The sequence below is a fragment of the Pipistrellus hanaki genome, assembly GCF_964339955.1.
Source record: "Pipistrellus hanaki genome assembly, chromosome: 9".
NCBI classification, from domain to species: domain Eukaryota; kingdom Metazoa; phylum Chordata; class Mammalia; order Chiroptera; family Vespertilionidae; genus Pipistrellus; species Pipistrellus hanaki.
Window position 1 is genome coordinate 7,539,809 of NC_140511.1, and position 25,925 is coordinate 7,565,733.

Below are 25,925 nucleotides of genomic sequence, written 5' to 3' on the forward strand. Positions count from 1 at the left end.
CCTTAACTTAAAAGTAGATAAGATATTGTATTGAATTGTACTAATTAAACACATATACATATATTGATTTCTGAGAGGAAGGGAGAGAGAGATAGAAACATCAATGATGAGAGAAAATCATTGATCAGCAATCTTCTGCATGCCCCCTCCTGGGGATGGAGCCACAACCTGGGCACGTGCCCTTGACCAAAATCGAACCCAGGACCTTTCAGTCCATAGGCTGATGCTCTATTCGCTGAGCCAAACCCATTAGGGCTATACACTCTATTAATATCATCCTATCTAATAAAGAGGTAATATGTAAATTGACTGTCACTCAAACACACAAGATGGCCATCCCCATGCGATCAAAGATGGCCACCACAAGATGGCCAGAAAGGGAGGGCAGTGGGGAAGGACCAGGCCTGCAGGGGAACCAAGCCTGTAGGGGAAGGCAGTTAGGGGTGACTGTGCCAGCAAGAAAGGGCAGTTAGGGTCTACTGGGCCTGCAGGGGAGGGCAGTTAGGGGCAATCCGGCTAGCAGGGAGCAGTTAAGACAATCAGGCTGGCAGGGGAGTGGTTAGTGGGTGATCAGGCTGGCAGGGAGAAGTGGTTAGGGGCAATCAGGAAGGCAGGCAGGTGAGCAGTTGGGAGCCAGCAGTCCTGGATTGTGAGAGGGATGTCCGACTGCCTTTGAGAGGTCCCAGATTAGAGAGGGTGCAGGCTGGGCTGAGGGACACCTCCCCTCATGCACGAATTTCATGCACCGGGCCTCTAGTTCAAAATAATATGTGTACTTTGCCTGGTTGTGTGATGGCAGTGGATTTGTTTATATGTGCAATGATGCTGTGTGCCGACATAAGGTCCCTTTCTGAATAAATGGCTTTCTGTTATGCAGACTTCATTATATACATCCAAGAAGGTATTGTACAAAGGAAACAACTACACCTTAGACTGTGCGTAATGCTTGATTCCAGGTCAGCCTCCACTCTTAACGAAGTTACATAACCTCTCAGCCTACCACATCTATAAGAAACGGATGATAGAGGAGAAACCAAGATGGCAGCATAGGTAAACACCTGAAATTGCTGCCTCGCACAACCACTTCAAAACTACAACTACAAGACAAAACTGACATCACCCAGAACAACAGGAAGGCTGGCTGAGTGGAAATTCTACAACTAGAAGGGAAGAGCAAAGCACACTGAGACTCAGAGGAGCTGCGGAAGTAAAAGCAGAGGCACGGAGGCACAGGCATGCGGTAAGGGCTGGCAACTGAGTACGCGGCTGTCTTTCTCAATTGGGAGGGAGACACAAGCTTCCAACTGGTTTGTACTCCAGTTCCACTGAGACTCTGGGGACCCAGACTCATACGGGGAGAAACTGGACTGTCTGGCATCGGGTGGAACTCGAGGGCAGTTTTCTCTCACAGGTGCTTGCAGTGATTACCGTGGGACACTGAGACCAGGGGCCGCTTAGGGCAGGGCTGACAGGAAGCCATTGCTGTTTACTCTGCCTTGAGACCCGGCCCACTTAAGATGTCCACAGAGGCTTTTGCATATGAATTGCCTGGCCTTTTGCAATCTAAACTTACCTAATAAACTGCAGCTGAGTCAGTGAGACCCAGAACATCCAAATGAAGGCCCAAGGCCCCCCAGCAGCTTGCATTGCTTCACAGCTGGGCCTCATCTGGGCACCTCCAAAGCCCAAACAAAGAAGAGGAATCTGCAGATCATAAAAATTATGATCCCTAGTAGAGGGCGTGCAGGTGGCAACCAATCAATAATCCTCTCTCATTATTAATGCTTCTATCTCTCCTTATCCCTTCTTCTCTGAAATCAATTAAAAAATATATTTTAAAAATAAAACCATTTCCAAAGCTGGTTTGGCTCAGTGGATAGAGCGTCGGCCTGCGGACTGAAAGGTCCCGGGTTCGATTCTGGTCAAGGGCATGTACCTTGGTTGACAGCACATCCCCAGTGCAACAGGCAGCTGATTGATGATTCTCTCTCATCAATGTTTCTAACTCTCTATCCCTCTCTCTTCCTCCCTGTAAAAAATCAATAAAATATATATTTTTAAATAAAATAAAATAAAAAATAAAACCATTGTGTTTAAAAAGTAAATACACAAATAAAATAAAAATTTTCAAAAGGGAAGGAATGGATGGATGGATGGATGGATGGACGGACGGACAGATGAATGGATGAAATCACTAAAGGGCTACAGCAAGAAATAAGTCAGTTTAATGTAATTAAAATCATTCCCATCTCTATACCCTTCCCTTTCAGTAAATACTTTGGGTAACAACTATTTAAAAGCCCTTACTATTGTGTCAGACCTACAGACTGGACAATGCAGCAGATAAGCAGACTCCAGCTGCTCCCCATGGAGCTTACAATCTTAAGAAGTTAAAATAAGCACAGAAGAAATATGGATGCTATATTTAACTTGAGATCTACCACTCTGTGCATACTTATGTGGTCACTGACCACGATAGCGCAATCTCCTGTAGTACAGAATTTACGCCAAGCACTCCGCCTGGGTCAGTGACCAGGCAGACAGAGGCGAAGGCAGGGCGAAGGGAGTAAGACCATGGCTGAGCGCTCGATTGGTTAGAGCGCTGTCCGGCTAACCAAGTTCTCGGGCTTAATCCTCGGTCACAGCACATACAAGTAACAACCAATGAATAAATAAATAGGTGGAATAATAAATTAACATTTCTGCCGGGACCGGTTTGGCTCAATGGATAGAGCGTCGGCTTGGGGACTGAAGGGTCCCGGGTTCGATTCCGGTCAAGGGCATGTGCCTTGGTTGCGGGCATATCCCCAGTAGGGGGTGTGCAAGAGGCAGCTGATCGATGACTCTCTCTAATCGATGTTTCTGGCTCTCTATCTCTCTCCCTTCCTCTCTGTACAAAATCAATAAAATATATTTTTAAAAAAATAATAATAAATAAAAAAATAATAATAAATTAACATTTCTCTCTCTCCTCTTTCCTCTCTCTCTCCAGAAATCAATCAATAAATTTTTAAAAAAATATATAGGAACTGAGAAAGAAGACAGCTCCGCCTGCCAGTGCCAGCCTTCCTCCTGTAAGGGGACCCGCCGGACCCGTGCCAATGAAATCCGCCCCTCCAGGCCCTTCCCCAGCGTCGCCCCCTTCACCTTGGATCATGTTCAAGAAATTTGATGAAAAAGAAAATGTGTCCAATTGCATCCAGTTGAAAACCTCAGTTATAAAGGGTATTAAGAACCAATTGATAGAGCAATTTCCAGGTATTGAACCATGGCTTAATCAAATCATGCCTAAGAAAGATCCTGTCAAAATAGTGCGATGCCATGAACATATAGAAATCCTTACAGTAAATGGAGAGTTACTATTTTTTAGACAAAGAGAAGGACCTTTTTATCCAACCCTAAGATTACTTCACAAATATCCCTTTATATTGCTACACCAACAGGTTGATAAAGGAGCCATCAAATTTGTACTCAGTGGAGCAAATATCATGTGTCCAGGCTTAACTTCTCCTGGAGCTAAACTTTACCCTGCTGCAGTAGATACAATTGCTGCCATCATGGCAGAAGGAAAACAGCATGCTCTGTGGGTTGGGGTCATGAAGATGTCTGCAGAAGATATTGAGAAAGTCAACAAAAGAATTGGCATTGAAAATATCCATTATTTAAATGATGGGCTGTGGCATATGAAGACATATAAATGAGCCTCAGAAGGAATGCACTTAGGCTAAATACGGATATTGTGCTATATCTGTGTTTGTGTCTGTGTGTGACACATGAAGACAATACCTCTGTAGTTGTGCTGAATAAATTCAAAAGATGCTAATATATATATATATATATATATATATATATATATATATATATGTGTGTGTGTGTGTGTACTGATTCATAAATTCTATTATTTGCATCTTTCTTCCCAAATATAGGATGTTAATTAATTCAAGGTGCTTTTTTAGGTGGGGAGGCAGGTGGGTAGTGCCAATAGGAGCAGGTTTGGAGGGAGGAAAAAGAAGAGGCATCTTTTTGTGTTAGGTGTACAGAATAATGATTTGATACATGTTATATGTGGAATGGTTACCACAGTCAATTTACAATAGTTGACATCCATCACCTCACATAGGATATGAGTTAGTTCTTCTTTGAACGTTTGGTAAATTTATCTGTGAAGCCATCCAATCCATTGGGAATTTTTTTTATTACTGATCTAATTTTGTTGGTTGTAATTGGTATATTCAGATTTTGTTTTTTCTCAATTCAGTCTTGGAAGATTGTAGGTTTCTAGGAATTTACCCATATATTTCAGATTGTTCAATTTGTTGGTATAATTTTAATAGTATTTTATTATAATCCTTTGTATTTCTGTAATGTCTGTTATTACTTCTTTGCTGTTATTTTTTTCACTTATTTGGGTCCTCTTTTTTTCTTGATGAGTCTGATTAAAGATTTATGGATATTGTTTATCTTTTCATAGATAAAACTTCACTGATCTTTTGTATTGATTTTGTTTTACTCTATTTTGTTTATTTCTGCTCTGATCTTTATGATCTTTATTATTTTTTTACTTCTACTCACTTTGGGCTTTTTTTGTTGTTCTTTTTCTAGTTCCTATAGCTGTAAGGTTAGATTGCTTATTTGAGATTTTTATTGTTTCTTGAGGGAGGCTAGTATTGCTATGAATTTGCCTTAGAACTGCTGTTGCTATGACTTAGAGATTTTGGGTTGCTTTTTTCACTTATATTTGTATCTTCTGATTTCCTTCTTCATCTCACTATTAACTTACTCATTGTTTAATAACATGTTACTTAGCCTCCATGTGTTTGTGTTTTTCAGGTGGTTTTTTTTTTTCTCTCTAGTAATTGATTTATCTTTTCATACCACTATAGTCAGAGAAAATGCTCATTATGATTTCAATCTTCTTAAATTTACTGAGACTTGCTTTGTGGACTAACAAGTGATCTATTCTAGAAAATGTTCCCTGTACATTTGAAGAGAAAACATATTCTATTGCTCTCTAGGATGAAATGCTCTAAAATCAACAATTAAATCCATCTGTTATAATGTGTCATTTGAGGCCGCAGTAATGCCTTTTGGATTTTTTGTCTGGAAAACCTGCCCACTGATGTCAAAGGTTGTTAAAGTCCCCAACTATAACTGTATTGCAGTTGATCTCTCCCTTTATGTCCATCAATATTTGCTTTATATATTTCAGTGCCCCTATGTTGCATACAAAAATGTATACAAAGGTTATACCCTTTTGTTGAATTGAGCCCTTAACCATTATGAAATGTCCTTCTGTGTCTCTTACTACAGCCTTTCTTTTAAAGTCTACATTGTCTGATATAAGTATTGCTATCATAGCTTTTTTTGTTTGTTTTTGTTTGCATGAAATCTTTAGTTTCAGTTTGTGTGTGTCTTTGTATCTAAAGTAAATCTTGGAAACAGCATATATATGCATTTTGTTCTGTTTTATCAAACAGCTACTCTATGTCTTTTTTTCTTTTCCCCACGAGATAATATGCTTTTATTGATTTGAAAGAAAAAGAGAGAGAGAGCCAAAACCGATTTGGCTCAGTGGATAGAGCGTTGGCCTGCAGACTGAAAGGTCCCAGGTTCAATTCCGGTCAAGGGCATGTGCCTTGGTTGTGGGCACATCCCCAGTAGGGGGTGTGCAGGAAGCAACTGATCGATGTCTCTCTCTCATCGATGTTTCTAACTCTTTATCCCTCTCTCTTCCTCTCTGTAAAAAATCAATAAAATAGCCGAAACCGGTTTGGCTCAATAGATAGAGCGTAGGCTTGGGGACTGAAAGGTCCCGGGTTCGATTCCGGTCAAGGGCATGTACCTTGGTTGCGGGCATATCCCCAGTAGGGGGTGTGCAAGAGGCAGCTGATCGATGACTCTCTCTCATCGATGTTTCTAGCTCTCTATCTCTCTCCCTTCATCTCTGTACAAAATCAATAAAATATATATATATTTTTTAAATCAAAATATATTTAAAAAAAAAAAAAGAAAGAAAAAAGAAAAAGAGAAAGAAAGGGGGATGGGGGGGAACATCAATATGAGAGAAAAACATTGTGTGGTTGATCCTTGTACCCAATCCAACCGGGGATCAAGCCCACAACCTAGATATGTGTCATTACAGGACTCAAACCCACAACCTTTTGGTGTTCAGGACAATGATCCAAGCAACTGAGCAACCCAGCCAGGACTACCCTATGTCTTTTGATTGGAGCACTTAATCCAATTATATTTAAAGTGATTAAAATATATAAAATTTTAAAAAAATGCCGAAACCGGTTTGGCTCAATGGATAGAGCGTCGGTTTGGGGACCGAAAGGTCCCGGGTTCGATTCCGGTCAAGGGCATGTACCTTGGTTGCGGGCACATCCCCAGTGGGGGGTGTGCAAGAGGCAGCTGATCGATGACTCTCTCTCATCGATGTTTCTAACTCTCTATCTCTCTCCCTTTCTCTCTGTACAAAATCAATAAAATATATTAAAAAATAAAATTAAATTAAATTAAATTAAATTAAATTAAATTAAAATAAAGTGATTACTGGCTTCTGGTCAGGCTTGCAGCATACGTGAATAAAAAGAATAATTTACAGGAATCAACAGTAGAGAAGATGAAGCAAGACTGAAAACAGTGAATGAGAAGAGAGTAAGAAATTAAAAACCTATTTTTTTTTTTAATGATGGGAGAAGAGACTGGAGGGGTTCAATGGGGGGGGGGGACACGACACACATATATAATACTTTCAACAATAAATAAATTTTTTTTTTTTTAATGACGGAAAACTTCCCTAACCTGGTTAAGGATAAAGACTTGTACACATGACCAGGAAGAGCACAGAGAGTCACAAACAAGATGAACTTAAAGAAGACCACACCAGGACACATCATAATTAAAATACAAAAGGTTAAAGAAACAGCTGAGACCGGTTTGGCTCAATGGATAGAGTGTCGGCTTGGGGACTGAAGGGTCCCGGGTTCGATTCTGGTCAAGGGCATGTACCTTGGTTGTGGGCACATCCCCAGAAGGGGGTGTGCAAGAGGCAGCTGATCGATGACTCTCTCTCATCGACGTTTCTAACTCTCTATCTCTCTCTCTTCCTCTCTGTACAAAATCAATAAAATATATTTAATTTAAAAAAAAAAGAAACAAAGAGTGAGTCTTAAAAGCAGCAAGAGAAAACCAGTAAGTTATCTACAAGATTATTCTACCCAGCAAAGCTATTACTTAAAGTTGAAGGAGAAATAAAGAGCTTTCCATATTAAAAAAAAAATAAAAAATAATAAAAAAATAAAGAGCTTCCCAGACAAGAAAAAGATAAAGGAGTTCATCACTGCCAACCAGCATTATATAAAATATTAAAAAGTCTTCTTTAAGAAGAAAAATCAAAAATTAAATATATGAACAATAAGATGGCCATAATATATATATATATATATATTTTTTTAACACACACACACACACACACACACACACACACACACACAACTGAATCTAAAAAACAAAATAAATGTATACAACTGAATCTAAAAAACAGAACAGAGTCAGAGAATATTTTGATGATTGGGTGATTGGGAAGGAGCTTGGGGTTAGGTGAAAAAGGTGAAGGGATTAAGAAGTGCAAATAGATATTTACAGAATAGTCACAGGGCTGTTAAAGTACAGAATAGGGAATATAGTCAATAATATCATAATAACTATGTATGGTGTAGATGGGTACAAGATTTATCAAGGTGATCATTTAGTAACTTAGAGAATGTCTAATCACTGGTGTACACCTGAAACCAATATAATACAGAGGTGGGCAGAAGTAGATTTACAGCTGTGAGTAACTAAAACAGAGATTACTCTAATATTAATACTGGTGCCCCGGTGCACAGATTCATGTACATTGAAAGGAAATTAATTAGAAGGTGGCCGGCAGGACTGGGTGAGATAGACTGGACACATCCTGAAGCCAATCTCCCGCAGTTCCCCACCACCACCAGCTGCACCTGGGGCAGCGCCATGGCTCAAAGAGCGTCTGTGGAGTGAGCAGTCCCTCCAGCAGGTGGGGCTCCTTGGCCTGGCCTGCAGGGCCTGGGCCTAAATCGGTTCTCCAACATCCCCCAAGGGGTCCTGGATTGCAAGAGGGCAGCTCCCGGGTGACACATCCTAGAATCCTGCTCCCTCCTCTCTGGCTCTGGGCTGCATCACTCAAGAACCGCCACTGCCAAGTCACCACAGCTCAGCAGCTCCTGCACTAAGCTTCTGCCTCCTATTGGTCAGTGCACATCATACCTACCAGTCAGACAGTCGGACAGTTGCTTAGCCTTTTATACATATAGATTTCTTAGCCATTGTATTATTTATGTGTACTATAACTGTCAACCTATTTTCGCCAACCCCTGTATTGTATGTCAACTGTAATTGAAAACTTATTATCTAAATAAATAAAATTTATTAATGCATTTATTTATTAATGTATTTACTGCCACTTCATTATTCATATTTATGTTACTCTTTTTTTTCTTCTTCTTAAAAATGTCACTTTAACATTTATTATAAATATTGTTTTGGTGGTGATGAATTCCTTTGGCCTTTTTTTGTCTGGGAAGCCCTTTACTTCTTCAATTTCAAAGGATAGCCTTGCTGAGTAGAATAATCTTGGATGTAAATCTTTAATTTTCATCACTGAGTATTTCAGCCTAACCTTATGGCAGGCAGAGTTTCTGTTGAGAAATCAGCTGACCATCTTAGGAGAACTCCCTTGTACTACTAGGTAACTATCTTACTCTTGCTGCTTTTAAGATTTTGTCTTTATCCTTTTTTTAATCCTCATCCAAGGATATTTTTCCATTAATTTTTTTAGGGAGAATGGAAGAGAGAGGGAAAAACAGAGAAAAACATTGATGTGAGAGAAACACGTTGATTGGTTGCCTCTTGCAGAAGCCCTGACCAGGGCGAGGCCCTGGGAGGAACCGCAACCGAGGTACAAGCCCTTGACTGGAATCGAACCTGGGACGCTTTGGTCCTTAGGCCAACCCACTGAGCCAAACCAACTAAGGCTCTGTCTTTATCTTTAATCTTTGCCATTTTAATTATTATGTGTCTTAGGGTGGGCCTCTTTGAGTTCATCTTGTTTGGGACTCTGCACTTCCTGGACTTGTGTGTCTTTTTCCTTCATCAGGTTGAAAAAAAAATTTTTAATATATTTTATTGGCCAGGACCAGTTTGGCTCAGTGGATAGAGCGACGGCCTGCAGACTGAAAGGTCCCAGGTTCGATTCCGGTTGAGGGCATGTACCTTGGTTGCGTGCACATCCCCAGTAGGGGGTGTGCAAGAGGCAGCTGATCGATGACTCTCTCTCATCGGTGTTTCTGACTCTCTGTCCCTCTCTCTTCCTCTCTGTAAAAAATTAATAAAATATTAAAAAAAAAAAAATATATATATATATATATATATATATATATATATATTATTGATTTTTTACAGAGAGGAAGGGAGAGAGATAGAAACATTGATGAGAGAGAAACATCGATCAGCTGCCTCCCGCACACCCCCTCCTGGGGATGTGCCCACAACCAAGGTACATGTCCTTGACCGGAATCAAACCTGGGACTCTGGTCCGCAGGCTGATGCTCTACCCACCAAGCCAATCCGGTTTCGGCAGGTTAAAAATTTTTCAGTCATTATTTCTTCAAATAGGTTATCAATCCCTTGCTCTCTCTATTTTCCTTCTGGTACCCCTATGATGGGGATGCTGCATTCATGTTGTCCCAGAGGTCCCTTAAATGTTCCTCATTTTTTAAAAATATATTTTATTGATTTTTTACAGAGAGGAAGAGAGAGGGATAGTGAGTTAGAAACATTGACGAGAGAGAATCAATCAGCTGCCTCTTGCATACCCTCTGCTGGGGATGTGCCCGCAAACAAGGTACATGTCCTTGACCGGAATGGAACCTGGGACCCTTCAGTCCACAGGCCGCTGCTCTAGCCACAGAGCCAAACCGGTTTCGGCAGCCTCATTTTTTTTTTTTAATCCTTTTTTCATTTTGCTGTTCTAATTGGGTATTTTCTGCTATCTTGTCTTCCTTATCCACTGATTTGATCTTCTGCTTCATTTAATCTGCCTTTGAGTCCCTCAGTGTATTTTTAAGGATGTGTTTGATTTGAAAGAGGGAGAGGGGGAGCGGGAGGGAGAGGGGAAGAAGAGGGGGAAAAGGAGAGGGGAGGAGGGAGAAACATTGATGTGATAAACATTGATCAGTTGCCTCCTGTACTCACCCTGACCAGGGATCAAACCCACAACCTAGATATATGCCCTGATCGGGAATCAAATCTGCAACCTTTTTTGGTGTACAGGACAACGCGCCAATAAACTGCATCACCCAGCCAGGGCTTTCTAGCATATTCTTCATTTCAGATATCGTATTCTTCACCTCTGACTGGTCCTTTTTTCTGCTTCCTATTTTTCTTTTCTTTTTTTTAAATATATTTTTATTGATTTTTTTAAAGAGAGGAAGGGAGAGGGATAGAGAGCTAGAAACATCAATGAGGGAGAATCATCGACCAGCTGCCTCCTGCACACCCCCACCAGGGATGTGCCCGCAACCAATGTACATGCCCTTGACCGGAATTGAACCCGGGACCTTTCAGTCCCCAGGCCAACGCTCTATCCACTGAGCCAAACCGGTCTTGGCTGCTTCCTATCTTTCGTTAAGTTCTTACGGAGTTCATCTACTCTTCCCCTAAGTTCTTTGGGCACCCTCACAGCCATTGTTTTGAGCTCTGTATCTGGCCGATCCTTTTCTGGGGGTTATCCTGTTTTTTCGTTTGGAGCATGCTTCTTTGGCTCCCCATTTTGGCTGTCTCTGTGCATTTATTTCTGTGCATCAGATCAATCTGCTGGTGGCCTCATGTAGCAGGTACCTGCAGGGTCAGCGGTACAGACTCCCTGATCACTCAGGCTGGGTGCTCCGGAAGGCTCTGTGGGCTATGTGAGCCCTCCCACTGTCGTCTTGGTAGCTGTCTGACCTCCCGTGGACGGGGTCAGCCTTCAGCCTGGCCGACGATGAGGCTTGGCCCCCACCACCGTGTATGAGACGCTGTGCAAGAGCTAACCACACAAAGCAAATTCACCGCAGGATCTGGTGTGTGGCCTGTGGAGCTAACCGTCTCCCTATATGGTTTTTAACTTAAGTTTCAAGCAACGTTATTTGGTTTGATTGTTTTACTTAGTCATTGATTAAGTGATGCATATGATGATAATTAAAACATGTTAGCCGAAACCGGTTTGGCTCAGTGGATAGAGCATTGGTCTGGGGACTGAAGGGTCCCAGGTTCGATTCCGGTCAAGGGCATGTACATTGGTTTCGGGCACATCCCCAATAGGGGGTGTGCAGGAGGCAGCTGGTCGGTGTTTCTCTCTCATCGATGTTTCTGGCTCTCTGTCCCTCTCCTTTCCTCTCTGTAAAGGCTCAATAAAATATATTATAAAATAAAACATGTTAGAGATGTCCTTCCACCACTCACCCAGGAGACAAAGGCTCGGTTTTTTTTCGAAATCTAGAGTCGAAAACATGCTCTAAGGGGAAGGATTTTCCAATAAATTACATGCAATATTTTGAAAAATCAATACCTTAATGTTTTAATGATGTAAACTTATTTAAAATAAAAACATAGCCCAAACTGGCGTGGTTCAGTGGCTAGAGCGTCGGCCTGCAGACTGAAGGGTCCTGAGTTCAATTCCAGTCAAGGACATGTACCTTGGTACCAGTGGAGGGTGTGCAGGAGGCAGCTGGTCGATGTTTCTCTCTCATTGATGTTTCTAGCTCTCTATCCCTCTCCTTTCCTCTCTGTAAAAAATTAATAAAACATATTTTAAAAAATAAAAATAAAATAAAAACAGTTTAAACCTAAAATTCTGCCAGGATGATGCTCTACTTCAGAAGTGGGTAAACCACAGCCTACAGTTTTGTATACCTGCAAGCTAAGAATAGCTTTCACATTTTTTAAAAATATATTTTTATTGATTTCAGAAAGGAAAAGTGAGGGAGAGATAGAACCACCAATGATGAGAGAGAATCATTGATCGGCTGTCTCCTGCACACCCCACACTGGGGATTGAGCCTGCAACCCAGGCACGTGCCCTTGGCCAAAATCAAACCCGGGACCTTCAGTCCACAGGCTTTTTCCACTGAGCCAAACCGGCTAGGGTGGCTTGTACATTTTTAAAGTGTTGTAAAAACAACCACCAAGAATATGGGACTGAGTATGTGGACAGCAGTGCCTAAAATATTTACTATCTGTCCCCTGACAGGAAATGTCCCACCTCCTGACTACTTCCTGATGGAATTTTGAGTGTCTCGCTAAACCAATGCCTTCATACTTCTAAATTTGCATTTAAGGGAACTTATATGATTTCTCTCTCCACTCCCGTCTAGTACTTTCTTTACTAGTCACTCTCTTCACATACAAGTGTTTACACAGATATTACACAATATTCTGGGTTAAAACACACACACACACTCACTCACTAGGGGCTGAGCATGTCTTTGTTTAATAACAAGCATTATAGCACAAGTATTTTTCCAACCAGTTTAAGTTCCACATGGTTTCACAAACTGAGCCTATGAATGAATTAGTGAATTGGGCTTATGTTGCCAGAACCTCTGAGCATGCCAACTGCTCCATCTGCATACACCCAATATGCAAGAGGGCAGGAGACGGAAGATTGTCCGTCTAAATCAATAAGCTGCTTAGCAACAGGCTGGATAGTATTCATCTCACTTCAATGACAGAGAAAATACACGTATGAGATGGTGACAGAACTCAATAAATATGTGACACCTATGGATCTGACAGTAAGTTCTTCACCACTTTGACCACCTGAAGTCACATTAAAGACTTTCAACAATAAATATAGTGAAAAAAGAGAGCATCTTTGCTCAAAATGTCAAAAGTCAAGGAGACGATGTGACCTAACAACACGGAGAAATATTCAGAGACCCTGGAACAGCTGAACCTATCACACGTCAGAAAGGAGGAAGATTCCACTCCAGCGCCAGCAGCGACATGCGACAGAGCTCAGGAGCACAGCCCCCTTCCCGGACAGGAGCAGCCTGCCCTCCCCCAAACTGCCAGCACCTAACATTCACCCTCACGCAACACTCTGTGTCCTCCTTGTTCTTCCCAAACAGTTAAACATTCTGCAGAAGAAATAAAAACTCAACACACATACTTCAAATAGATGAAGCGGTAAGACTTAAGAAGGGATCTTATTTGGACTGGTTTACAGAGACTCAAGAGTTTGATTGAAGTTTATTATTTTTAAGAAGAGACCTCTAATCAGTACAATTTTGATACATTTTATATAAAAGACTAATTAGAAATGTAAACATTTTTTATACCAGAAGAACCACTTTAGTCCTAACTGCAAATCCCTAAACTGCAAACCTACAAACTTCAGATCTTGAACACATTCGTGTTTTTATATCTTTTTTTAAATTATTATTATTCGCTGAAACCGGTTTGGCTCAGTGGATAGAGCATCAGCCTGCGGATTGAAAGGTCCCAGGTTCGATTCCGGTTAAGGGCATGTACCTCAGTTGCGGGCACATCCCCAGTAGAGGGTGTGCAAGAGGCAGCTGATCGATGATTCTCATCGATATTTCAAACTCTCTATCCCTCTCTCTTCCTCTCTGTAAAAAAATCAATAAAATTTATATTTTTAAAAATTATCATTCACTTCACAGAGGAAGGGAGAGGGATAGATAAAAACATCAATGATGAGAGAGAATCACTGATCGGCTGCCTACTGCACATCCCCCACTGGGGATTGAGCCTGCAACCTGGGAATCGAACTGTGAGCTCTTGGTTCATAGGTCAATGCTCAACCACTGAGCCATACCAGCCGGGCTTGTGTTGTTGTTGTTTAACATGTTTTATTGTTGATAGTAGCCCAGATATCTCCCATTCCCACCTCCTCTACCCCCTCCTCCTAGCATTCGTGCTGTTTTTTAAAAATATGTCAATGCACTTAAAATTCCCTTTACATGCCTAACTTTCTGTAACAGTTTTATTAAAATCTCTAATAACGAAATGAGCACTATAACACCCAATATAATCAACATGAAGATATCTGTACCATTACCCTAGCCATGTGTTTCCGTCATTAGAGCTGGGCTTGCACACGGAAGGGTTCCAATTCCAGTCAAGGGCACACCTCCAGCCACATCAATGTTTTTCTCTCTCCCCTCCCTCCCTTCCTTCCACTCTCTAAAAATCCATGGGAAAATGTCCTCGGGTGAAGATTAACAAATAATAATGATACTTGTGCCTGAGGGGGTGGAGGAGGTCAGGAGCGGACTAGGAGAGGTTAATGAAGGGAAAAGAGAATCTATGTAATACTTTCAACAATAAAGATTTTAAATAATAGCTGAAACCGGTTTGGCTCAGTGGATAGAGCATCGGCCTGGGGACTGAAAGGTCCCGGGTTCAATTCCGGGCAAGGGCATGTACCTTGGTTGCGGGCACATCCCCGGTGGGGGGTGTGCAAGAGGCAGCTGATCGATGATTCTCTCTCATCGATGTTTCTAACTCTCTATTGCTCTCTCTTCCTCTCTGTAAAAAAATCAATAAAATATATTTTTTTAAAAAGATTTTAAATAATAATCTTTGTGTCATTAATTACAGTATCGATTTAACATGAGAAAAAGTGGCTCTGAAACTGAGGGTATGCACTACACAGGATTGTTAGCTCACAGACAGGACTTATTAAGCATTTATGTAGAACGTCTATATTTGCCAAGTGCTTCATAATCATTTTTTATTATTGATTTCAGAGAGGAAGGGAGAAGGAGAGATAGAAACATCAATGAGAGAGAACACCATTGATCGGCTGCCTCCTGCACACCCCCCACTGGGGATCAAGCCCATAACTGGAGCATGTGCCCTTTCCGGGAATGGAACCTGGAACCCTTCAGTCTGCAGGCCGTTGTTCTATCCACTGGGCCAAACCAGCTAGGGCTAATAAGCACTTTTATTAGTCGTTTCTAATTCAAAACAATCCATGAAATACTTTTCAGAAAAGAAATCTTGGACCAGAAAATAACCAATTTTACTCTGGAAAAACACCATTCTCTTACAATATGCCAGATCCTCTGATTGCTTCTCATTTACAGCACACATTTAGCAGAAACAAGTTATTAATAATGTGAAAGAGATCGAGGAACTATTGTATTGAATTCTCTCGAACAAATTGTAGACTGCTTCAAAACTCTCTTCAGTACTTGGGACTAACTACTACATTTCGAGATATAGACACAACCACCAGGAAGTAAAGTTCTCCCAAAGGCCAAACTTAAAGTGGCTAATATAATGGTATTATTTTTCAAACATGCTTTAAAAATTTTTTTTAGCCCTAGCTGGTATGGCTCTGTGGACTTGCTCACTGAAGTCCGGGGTTCGATTCCGGTAAAGGGCACAGGCCCGGGTCCTGGGCTTGATCCCCAGTGGAGTGCGTGCAGGAGGCAGCCGATCCCTGATTCTCTCTCATCATTGTTTCTCCCTCTCCCTTTCTCTCTGAAATCAATAAAAAATATATTTTTAAAAATATTTTTAACAGGTAATCCAAGCAGCCCGTGGGGCAGGCGTGGTCAGGTGCCGTAGGCAGGAGGCAAGTCCGTTACACAAAGCAGAAGCAGCGGGCGGGAGGAAGTGGAGCGGCTCCGGCAGCTCTGCTCGCGCGGCCGGCGCCTCCCAGGTCCGGGCAGCAGAGACCTGCGGGCCGCGCACAGGTGTGCCCGCCGGGCAGCGCAGGTCCCGAGGACCCCGCCGGGCCGGCGCGGGGAGGCCCGTGAAACACCGATCCTTTCACCTCGCTGTTTCCGTCCGGAGAAAGGAAGCTCCCGGAGCCGAGGCCAGGTGCCGGCGGGGTGGTCCCACCGCGGCCTCTCCAGCCGAGCGGCTCCCCGCGGACCGAGCCCCGCCACTTCCCCCGCCCGCCCCGCCCCGCAGCCCGCGACCCACATCCCCGCGCCCTGCGGCGCCCAGACACGCACCCACTGCACTTCCGCCCGCGGCTCCCCGCCAACCTGCACCCCGGCCCTTTGTCTCCCACGCCGCACGCAGCACCCCCGCGCCCCCCGCAGCCGCCCCCCGCCCGGCTCCCACCCGCGACCCCGGCCCCGCGGCACCCGCCCGGCGCCGCCCCGCCTCGCCTGACAGGCCCCTCCCCCCGCTTCCCGTTTCCTCAGCGCCGGGCCCACGCCCACGCCCCCCGCCCCGGGCGCCGGGCCTCACCTTGTCCATGAGCTTCCAGCATTTCTCCACCATCTTCTTGTCCACGGCGCTCGGCGGGTGGGGGCCGAGGTGGTGGTGGTGGTGCGGCTGGAAGGCGTCCTTCATGAGCCCGATCAGACCGCCCGGGCCCGAGCCCCCGGAGCCGCCGCCGCCCCCGGGCCCCGCGTTCTTCTTCACATTGCCGGCCATGGCCGCGGGCGCGGGGCGCGGGGGCGCCGGGGCCGGGCCGCCGGCTCCTCAGGGTGGCGAGCGGGACGCGGGAGGGCGCGGGGGGCCTCGCCCAGCCGCGGCGTCGGCGCTGGGAGCGCGGCGCAGGGAGGGCGGTGTCGGCGCCGAGGGGTCGGCCGAGCTCGGAGACCGGGCGTCCTCGTCCGCACGGGCCAGCGACCCCGCGCCGCCCGCTCGCGGCCAGCAGCCAAGCCGAGCACCGTCCGCACCTCCGCCTCCTCCTCGCCCGGCGGCCGGTGGGCGGGGCGCGGGAGAGGCCGCGGGGCGGGGCGGGGCGGGGCGGGGCCAGGGGGCGGGGCGGGGCTTGGCGGTAAGGGGCGGGGCCTGGCCCGAGTCTGCGCACTGGACACGGCCGGCCGCGTCCCCGCGGGCTGCTCGTCGGGCGCTGGGCGAGTGGGTCCTGGGAGGTTGGCCGTGGGTCGCAGCAGGAAGAACCCGAATTCAAGTCTGGAGCCCCGGGCCGACAAAGGAGGAAGTGGCTCCTCCCGCGGTGGGAGGAAGGGAAGGAAGCGACGCCCGCGCCTTGAAGGTAGCGATGAGTTCCACACTCCTCCCCAGGTGGCCGCGGACGCACTAGAACGCTGCGCATCGTTGGAACCTGACTGGACCCCAGAAAAAGGCTGAGACAGGCGCGCCGTGAGCTTTCTTCCAGCAAGCCCTTTGACCTCTGAAAACAAAGCACTCCCCCCTTTTTTGGCTTCTGAACACAAGTTCCTTTCCTGGGAACTGAGTATGTGCCTAAGATTCCCTGCTCAGCGCCAGCCCGACCACAGATCCTGCAAGGCTGGGGCCTGCCGAGGGGTCCGCGCAGCTCCCAGTCACTTCCCCTTTTCTAATCTAAGAGTTCCGAAGGAAGAACTTTGAAAAAAGGAACTTCCCTCGTAAAGGAGGAAGTGCCCTGCCCCAATTTGCTAATTCTGAGCCTCCTCTTGGGGAACTTGCAGAGCCTGGTGTGACAGTAAGTACTCAGTTCCACCTTAGAGCCAGCCTCCGCCTGGCTCTTCCACAAAACCCTTGCCTGTTCGGGAATTGAGCTGATCAAGCACTCCTGCATATCAGGGAAAATCTAACTCCAGGGCCCTCAGCCTGCAGTTCAAAGGCCTTGCTGGAAGGTTGAGTATGAAGTCAACAGTGTCATTTCCTCCAGAGAAATTCCTTTGATTAGTTACTATCTAGAAAGTTAGGGCACTCTCCCAAGGGAGAGTCTAGGCAAAGCTCTGAGATAATGGGCAAAGCTTAGCATCCTAGTGCCCACCCTGTGCCAGGCCCTCCTCCTCTCCCTGGCCTACTGACATCTTTCCCACACCGGTTGTCCTGCTGCCTCCCATCCATCCTCTCCCAGCCAAGCCTTCTAAATATGGTTCTGACAGCATCACCAAAAAACCGTTAAATGCTCCCCATTCCTCCTGAATGAAGTTAAGAGCCGTGATCTAACTCCAAAGTACCTGGCAGTTTTACACTGTTCCAATATGTGGACCTGTGCTGAGTAGTCACAAAATACCACAGTTCTTTCCTTTCCTTCATAACCATTACTCAGGGTGCTGGAGGCACTGCTCACCCACACAGAGAGGTGTTCCTGGACAGCCCTGAGTCCGTGGGAGGGGTCCCCAGCCTTAGTCCTTCCCATATAAATGAATTTATGCCAGAAGTCATGACTGCATTTTGAAAAGCCAATTTATTACAGCAGATGGAGCATGCAGCCTTATTGAAAAAGCAAAGCAAGCAGACCGATACAGCTGAAGTGCAGACGGGCTCTCAGCTTGTCCGAAGAGCAGGTTGGGTGGGGGTCCAGTAGGTCTCAGAATTCCTTTGCTGGATACTTTGGTGCAGATGAATTCTCACGGTCCCTGTTTACCTTGCTGTGGCCTTCCCAGAATTCCTGAGAAGCACCTGCACTTTACCTTGCCCTTGGGACTGCTGGTTTCTCTGCCTAGGAAGTATCTGGTCCTTAGTCCAATTCCCCTCTCCCCTCCTCTGCATCCTCTCCATAAGGAGGTGTTTGTTTATTTGTTTGTTTGTTTATTTATTTATTTATTTAATCTTTATTGTTCAGATTATTACAGTTGTTCCTCTTTTTTACCCCCATAGCTCCCCCTTCCACCCAGTTCTCACCCCACCCCCTGCCCTTACTCCCCCATCCCATTGTCCTCATCCATAGGTGTACTATTTTTGTCCATTCTCTTCCTGCACCCCCTACACCCCTTTCCCCCCAAGAATTGTCTGTCCACTGCCTTTCTATACCCCTCATTCTATTATATTCACCAGTTTATTCTGTTCATCAGATTTTTTATTCCCTTGATTTTTAGATTCACTTGTTGATAAATATGTATTTGTTGTTCATAATTTTTATCTTTACCTTTTTCTTCTTCTTCCTCTTCTTAAAGAATACCTTTCAGCACTTCATATTACATTGGTTTGGTGGTGATGAACTCCTTTAGCTTTCTCTTATCTGTGAAGCTCTTTATCTGTCCTTCAATTCTGAATGATAACTTTGCTAGGTAGAGTAATCTTGGTTGTAGGTTCTTGCTATTCATCACTTTGACTATTTCTTGCCACTCCCTTCTGGCCTGCATAGTTTCTGTTGAGAAATCAGCTAACAGTCGGATGGGTACTCCCTTGTACGTAACTATAACTATTTTTCTTTTGCTGCTTTTAATATTCTCTGTTTGTCTTTTTCCTTTGGCATTTTAATTATGATGTGTCCTGGTGTGGTCCTCTTTGGATTCCTTTTGTTTGGGATTCTCTGAGCTTCCTGGGCTTGTAAGTCTATTTCTTTCACTAGGTGGGGGAAGTTTTCTGTCATTATTTCTTCAAATAGGTTTTCAGTATCTTGTTCTCTCTCTTCTTCTGGTACCCCTATAATTTGGATGTTGGTAAACTTGAAATTATCCCAGAGGCTCCTTACACTATCTTCATATTTTTTTATTCTTTTTTCTTTTTCTTTTCAGTTGGGTGTTCTTTGCTTCTTTATATTTCAAGTCTTTGACTTGATTCTTGCAATCCTCTAGTCTGCTGTTGGATCTCTGTATATTATTTTTTATTTCAGTCAGTGTATGCTTAATTTCTAGTTGGTCCTTTTGCATATCCTCAAGGGTCTCTCTAAATTTATCAGCCTTTTCTAGAAAATTTGTGAAAAAGCTTTATAACTGGCTTTGAACTATATACCCAGTAGTTTGCTTTCCTCCATTTGTCATTTGTGACCTGTTTCTTTGTCTCCACATTTTGGCTGCTTCCCTGAGTTGATAGAGTGGCTTTGTGTGCTAGGTGTCCTATAGGGCCCAGTGGCTCAGCCTCCCCAGTTACCTGAGGTGGACACTCTTGGTGCACCCTTTTGTGGGCTGTGTGCACAGTCTTGTTGTAGTTAAGCCTTCATTGTTGTTGGTATCACTGGGAGGAATTGACTGTGTCTACACAATCAGTTGTGTCTACAATGGGAGAACTTCTGTGCTGGAGACACCCTTATGAGGCAAGACTTGCTTCAGTGGGGCTTTGGTGCTCACTGAGTCTGCCCCCTGAGTGTGTCCCTTATGGATCTGAGGAGTTGTAATCTAGATGGTCCCAGTCTGACCACTGGGTACACTGGCTCTTGGATCTCCAAGGAGGTGCAAACTTAGCCTCTGCCTGAGGCCACCCAGCAGGAGCTACAGAGAGATCTGCAGATTCCTCTTCTTTGTTTGGGGTTTGGAGGTGCCCAGATGAGGCCCAGCTGTGAAGCAGTGCAAGCTGCTGTGGGCCTTGGGCCTTCTTTTGAATGTTCTAGGTCTCACTGACTCAGCTACAGTTTGATAGGTAAGTTTAGATTTCAAAGGACCAGGTCATTCATATGCAAAAGCCTCTGCACTCAGCTTGGATGGGGCGGAGTCTCATGGCGGAACAAACAGCAATTGCTTCCCATAAGCCCTGCCCTATGAGGCCTCTGGGTCTCAGTGTTCCTCAGTAATTTCTGCAAGCACCTTTGAGAGAAAGCCGCCCTCAATTTCCACCCGCTGCCAGACAGTCCAGTTTCTTCCCATGTGAGTCTGGGTCCCCAGAGTTTCAACCCTTTGTGTTCAGCACGTCTCTCCCAAAATAAACCACCGTTTCTATAAAAATGGAAGCTTTTTTGTTTTTTGTTTTTTTTTTGCAGGCCTTGTTTGTGGCCCAGTGTTAGCCTTTGAGTCTGAATGCTTGGTCTATCCACTGAGCCAAACCAGTGGGTGAGCCTAGTGTTTTTCTGCATCAAAGATAACACACCTGTGAAATGTCTGCGTGACTTGTAACTTCCCTTTCTCAGGACCCCTCAGGTCACAGCCAATGGCTTCACGGCAGACCAGGGTCCATAGGCCAACGCTCTATCCACTGAGCCAAACAGGCTAGGGCTTATGTGTTTATTTGAGCCAAACTGTTCACAATTGCCAGGAAGCAGAATGTCAACGCATTGGGATAATGCTCTGGAGAATGGTGGTTTTTACCTTGTTTTTATGAATGACTATCAAAGGAGGAGATATAAGTGGGTTACAGGAAGCCCATTGGTGACAGATTAGGGAGGAGGGAGAAAGCAAAGCAGGGGGAGGAGGAGGCCTGGCACAAGGGGTAGCACAGCTTCTTTACACAGGTGGGTGCAGAACAGTTAAGAGGCAACAACTAACACGATAAAAACAGTGAGGGGATTTGTGGTCTGCCGTGAAGCCATTGGCTGTGACCTGAGGGGTCCTGAGAAAGGGAAGTTACAAGTCACGCAGACATTTCACAGGTGTGTTATCTTTGATGCAGAAAAACACTAGGCTCACCCACTGGTTTGGCTCAGTGGATAGACCAAGCATTCAGACTCAAAGGCTAACACTGGGCCACAAACAAGGCCTGCAAAAAAAAACAAAAAACAAAAAAGCTTCCATTTTTATAGAAACGATGGTTTATTTTGGGAGAGACGTGCTGAACACAAAGGGTTGAAACAAATGAGTCATTGTTAACATAAATAAAGGAACATTTTAATACCTATTTTTTATTGAACATTAACTTACCAGACACTGAATAACTGCACAAATTAATAAACATGATGCAAATAAACCTATTTTTCTTATTCTCCAAAAGCAAGAACAAGTCAGTACAAGACTACTGACGTGGCCATCTGCTGCTAAAATATTCACTGCTAGTATTAGTAGAAAGAAAATGTGCACCTACGCGCAAGGCGCTTAAGGGAAATGAATGCAACACAATTGTAGTAATCAGTCATTAGCAGACATTATAGTTCCTTGTTAATAATTACGTATAGCAGGATATTGTAAAAATTAAGTTACGACATATTTATTAAAATGTTTCTTACATACCGTTATGTTGGCTGGGCTGCAAAAGTATTTGTTGTGGGCCACATACGGCCCGAGGGCACATGCTTGGGATAGACGTAGGGGAACTCAATCAGAGAAGGGCCAAAATCTAAAATCCAGCCTAAATCGCAGGCCGAATGGTTTACTGAACAGTCATAAACTGACAATGTCATAAACTGACAGCGGAGTGCAGTGATGACAGCGCGGTGCGGGCCACATTGCAAGGCCTGGCGGGCTGGATTTGGCCCGCGGGCCTTGTGTTTGACACATGTGGGATAGAGAGTCGGCCTGCAGACTGGAGGGTCCCAGGTTCAATTCTGATCAAGGGCACACGCCTGGGTTGCAAGCACAACCCCCAGTAAGGGGCGTGCAGGAGGCAGCATATCAATGATTCTCTCTCATCATTGATGTTTTTCTCTCCCTCTCCCTTTCTGAAATCAGTAAAAACAATATATTTATAAGAAAGAAAGAAAGAAAGAAAGAGAAGAGAAAAGAAAAGGAAGGAAGAAAGAGACAGAAAGGAAGGAAGGAAGGAAAACAATAGGCTTAGTAAGGGGGGGCAATGTTAAAAGATGTACACATATAATAATTTAATTAAAAAATGTAAAAAAAAATTAGGCTTAGTAAAGATTGGAGATTGATCTTCGTCAGGGAAAATACTGGCTTAGGAAATGGCTACCTTCTATAAACTACTTTTAGTTAAATTTTTAATTTCAGACCATCCTTTGTGGTTACTTTAGGTCTTTGAGTTTGCAAAACCGCCATGCAGGGCTTCCTTGAGCTGGTCAGGTCAGCATGTGGCCTTTTTTCCGTCCACACCTCCTCTAAATTTCTACAACCACTTCTTCCTCACCCACTGCAATCCTCCACAGTAGGTACACAAAGGCAATTTCTTTCCCACATTATTAGATCCTAGATTTAGTGGAGTAAGGTAAATTAACCCTTGAGCCCTAGCTGGCTCGGCTCAGTGGATAGAGCGTTGGCCTGTGGACTGAAGGGTTCGGGGTTTGATTCCAGTCAAGGGCACATGCCTGGGTTTTGGGCTCGATCCCCAGGATGGGGTGTGCGGAGGGCCGCCATTAATGGTTCTCTCGCATCATTGCTATTTCTCTACCTCTCCCTTCCTCTCTGAAATCATTAAAAATAAAAATATATATTAAAAATCTGCAAATATGGGGGTGGGGGAAGCAATGGTAAAATATGTACACAGATAATTTAATAAAAAATAAAATTAAATAAGTAAATAAATAAAAATCTGCAAATAACAGGCTACTTCTATTATATTCTAGAATACGTTTTCTCGGAGCTTGTCTAGGCCACCTGTGCACCTCTGGCGTAAGGCTTCCGATGTGGCTGTCTTGCACGCAGTCCGCGCGGAGCAGAGCGGCATCACTGCATGTGGTATCCTAGCAGACACGGCCTGCCTCCCAGCTGAATAACGCAGGGACCCTTCTCTTCGCCATGTCTCTGCAAGCCTCCCAGGTGTGATCCTATTCAAAGGAAAACAGAGTTATGCTAAAATAATCTTTCTTAGCTCACTTCCAAACAGTTAATTTTTTAAAGGAAAGGTTGGCTCTGGCTCATGGTGGGAGGATTGTCCCATACACTGAGAGGTTCGGTTCCCAGGAAGGACATGTTTCCAGCTTTGGGTTCAATCCCAGGAAGGAGTGGAGGCAACCGATCGGTGTTTCTCTCTCACATCTATGCTTCTCTCCCTCTCCCTCTCACTCTAAAATCAATTAAACCTTCCTATAAATAAGGAAATCATTTTCACTTGGCTTGTTTAAAAGTACACTAGAGGGGAAGCTGGATTGGTGATCACAATGTCACTCTCGCTCCTGGGTTCGTCTAGAGCAAACTCAGCTCATAGCATATGTGACATGTGGCACTTTTCTTGTTCTGTTTCACCTTCACCCCAAACCACATCCTCATTCTGCACCTGACAGTCGGTTGACTGAACATATTTGAAAAGTAAACGCTCTCCTGAGGCACGCCATGCTGTTTGCATTCTGTCAGATAAGCTCTGTCCTCAATACGCCATCCGCCGTCAGCATGGTGGAGACACTCCCCGTCCGTGAAAAACCCCCAGTTCTGTGAGGAGGATCCTGGGATCCTGCTGGCGTCCGGGCGGGAAGAGAGGTTCTGGGGGAGGGTAAACAACCACGCTGCGGTGAGGAGGAAAGGTTCCGCGTGTCCGGAAGGAGCAGGGCGTGTGCACCTGGGAAGCGCCCGCCGCCTCACTCTGCAGCGCCCGGCGCAGATGCACCTGCGCTCATGAAGGAGACTCAGCAACGCGAATGCCTCTGCCTGACTGCTGTCTGAGGAAGGATTTGTGTGTGTTTGTTAGTCCTCACCCAAGGATATTTTTAAAAAATATGTTTTATTGCTGAAACCGGTTTGGCTCAGTGGATAGAGCCTCAGCCTGTGGACTGAAGGTCCCAGTTTCGATTCCGATCGAGGGCATGTAGCTTGGTTACAGGCACATCCCCAGTGGGGAGTGTGCAAGAGGCAGCTGATCGATGTTTCTCTCTCATCGATGTTTCTAACCATCTCTCTCCCTCTCTGTAAAAAAAATCAATAAGCCGAAACCGGTTTGGCTTAATGGATAGAGCGTCAGCTTGGGGACTGAAAGGTCCCAGGTTCGATTCCGGTCAAGGGCATGTACCTTGGTTGGGGCATATCCTCAGTAGGGGGTGTGCAAGGGGCAGCTGATCGATGACTCTCTCTCATTGATGTTTCTGGCTCTCTATCTCTCTCCCTTCTCTCTGTACAAAATCAATAAAAATATATTTTTTTTAAAAAATCAATAAAATATATTTTTTAAAATATTTTTTATTGATTTTTTTACAGAGAGGAAGGGAGAGGGATAGAGAGTTAGAAACATTGATCAGCTGCCTCCTGCACACTTTCCACTGGGGATGTGCCCACAACCAAGGTACCTGACCTTGACCGGAATCGAACCAGGGACCCTTCAGTCCGCAGGCCGACACTCTATCCACTGAGCCAAACCAGCTAAGGCAGGAAGGATTTTTTTACCCCCAGATCTCATAGCTATTTCTTCAATCTGCTCCTAGCAATAGACAATTGACAAAATTGTTGAGGGGACGGAGAGAGAAAGAAATAGCTGAAGCGGAGTCTGGAGTTCCCTTATGGACTAGGGGAGAGTGCTGAGGTTTCGGCGGTTTTCATTCTAGCGAGTGGGTGCCCAGAGGTCCAGGGGCAGACAGATGGCAAGGCTCCCACAGAACAAGCCTGGGGGAGGGCGCTCATCAAGGGTGAGTCATCCTTCACAGGCCCTCCTCCGATGCATTTGTCCCCCACACACCTTCAGCAAAATGCAGGAAGCTTCCCCCAGAGCGAAGGGCCTACAACATCGCCTCAGAAATCTTTACGTAGAAACATTTAGGCACAGCATGCGTGCTCAGGGGTCACAGATTCAAGTCCTGGTCAGAGCCCTGATGGAGTTGTGGGCTCGATTCCCAGGAGGGGACTTGCAGAAGACAGCCGGTCAATGATTCTCTCTCATCTATTTCTATCCCTTCCTCTCTGCATCCAATAAAAAGTTTTCTAATCACACACACACAAAGAAAGACAAAGGGGAGCCTGGAATTCGTAGCTCTTGTCTCTGCCCAGAGCCCTTTTCTCCTGTGCGGCCCTCTAGGTGGGCCCGGGGCACTGCGGCTGCCTCTCCCGCTCTCACTCCCAACGCCCTCCTCCCGTGTCTCCCAGCCCACAGGACGCCTGGGGGGCGGGGGGAGCTCCGGGGAGACGGAGGCCTAGGCTGCCCCGCTCCAGGCAGTGAGTCCTGCGCTGGCAGGTGGCTGGAGCGAGGTCCGGACCCCCAAGGCGGTGGCGCCATCCCGGTCGGGCACGTGCAAGAACCAACCGAGGGTGCATAAGTAGGTGGAACCGCAAACTGATATTTCTCCCTTCTCTAAAATGAATAAATAAAATTCTAAAAGCAAAAATAATTCTTCCCCAGTGGCTACCGTCAGCCCTTTCTCTGTCAGCGCAGCTTCACGGCTTCCGGGGTGCCCTGTCCTGGGCCCGGCTCCAAGCCCCGGCGCTGCCGGAGGCGGTGCGGTCCCGGCTCGGGCC

The 25,925-nt window shown here is 45.2% G+C and overlaps 2 protein-coding genes across 2 annotated transcripts in view; one reads left to right on the forward strand and one right to left on the reverse strand.

Annotated features, from left to right (window-relative positions):
- CBL (Cbl proto-oncogene) overlaps window positions 1–16,779 on the reverse strand; it is a 94,926-nt gene extending 78,147 nt beyond the window's left edge. The window contains exon 1 of the mRNA XM_084895568.1: window positions 16,297–16,779. Coding sequence (XP_084751694.1) covers window positions 16,297–16,485 — 189 coding nt within the window. The 5' untranslated portion in view covers window positions 16,486–16,779. The remainder of the gene's footprint in view (window positions 1–16,296) is intronic.
- LOC311628394 (malignant T-cell-amplified sequence 1-like) lies at window positions 3,034–3,814 on the forward strand. The gene has a single exon (XM_084895641.1). It carries the CDS (start codon window positions 3,102–3,104, stop codon window positions 3,699–3,701), a length of 600 nt encoding a protein of 199 aa, XP_084751767.1. The 5' UTR covers window positions 3,034–3,101; the 3' UTR covers window positions 3,702–3,814.
- Window positions 16,780–25,925: the final 9,146 nt, after the last annotated feature.

Excerpts from the sequence above, each read along its gene's own strand:
- LOC311628394 (XM_084895641.1), top strand. The coding sequence starts at position 3,102 with ATGAAATCCGCCCCTCCAGGCCCTTCCCCAGCGTCGCCCCCTTCACCT.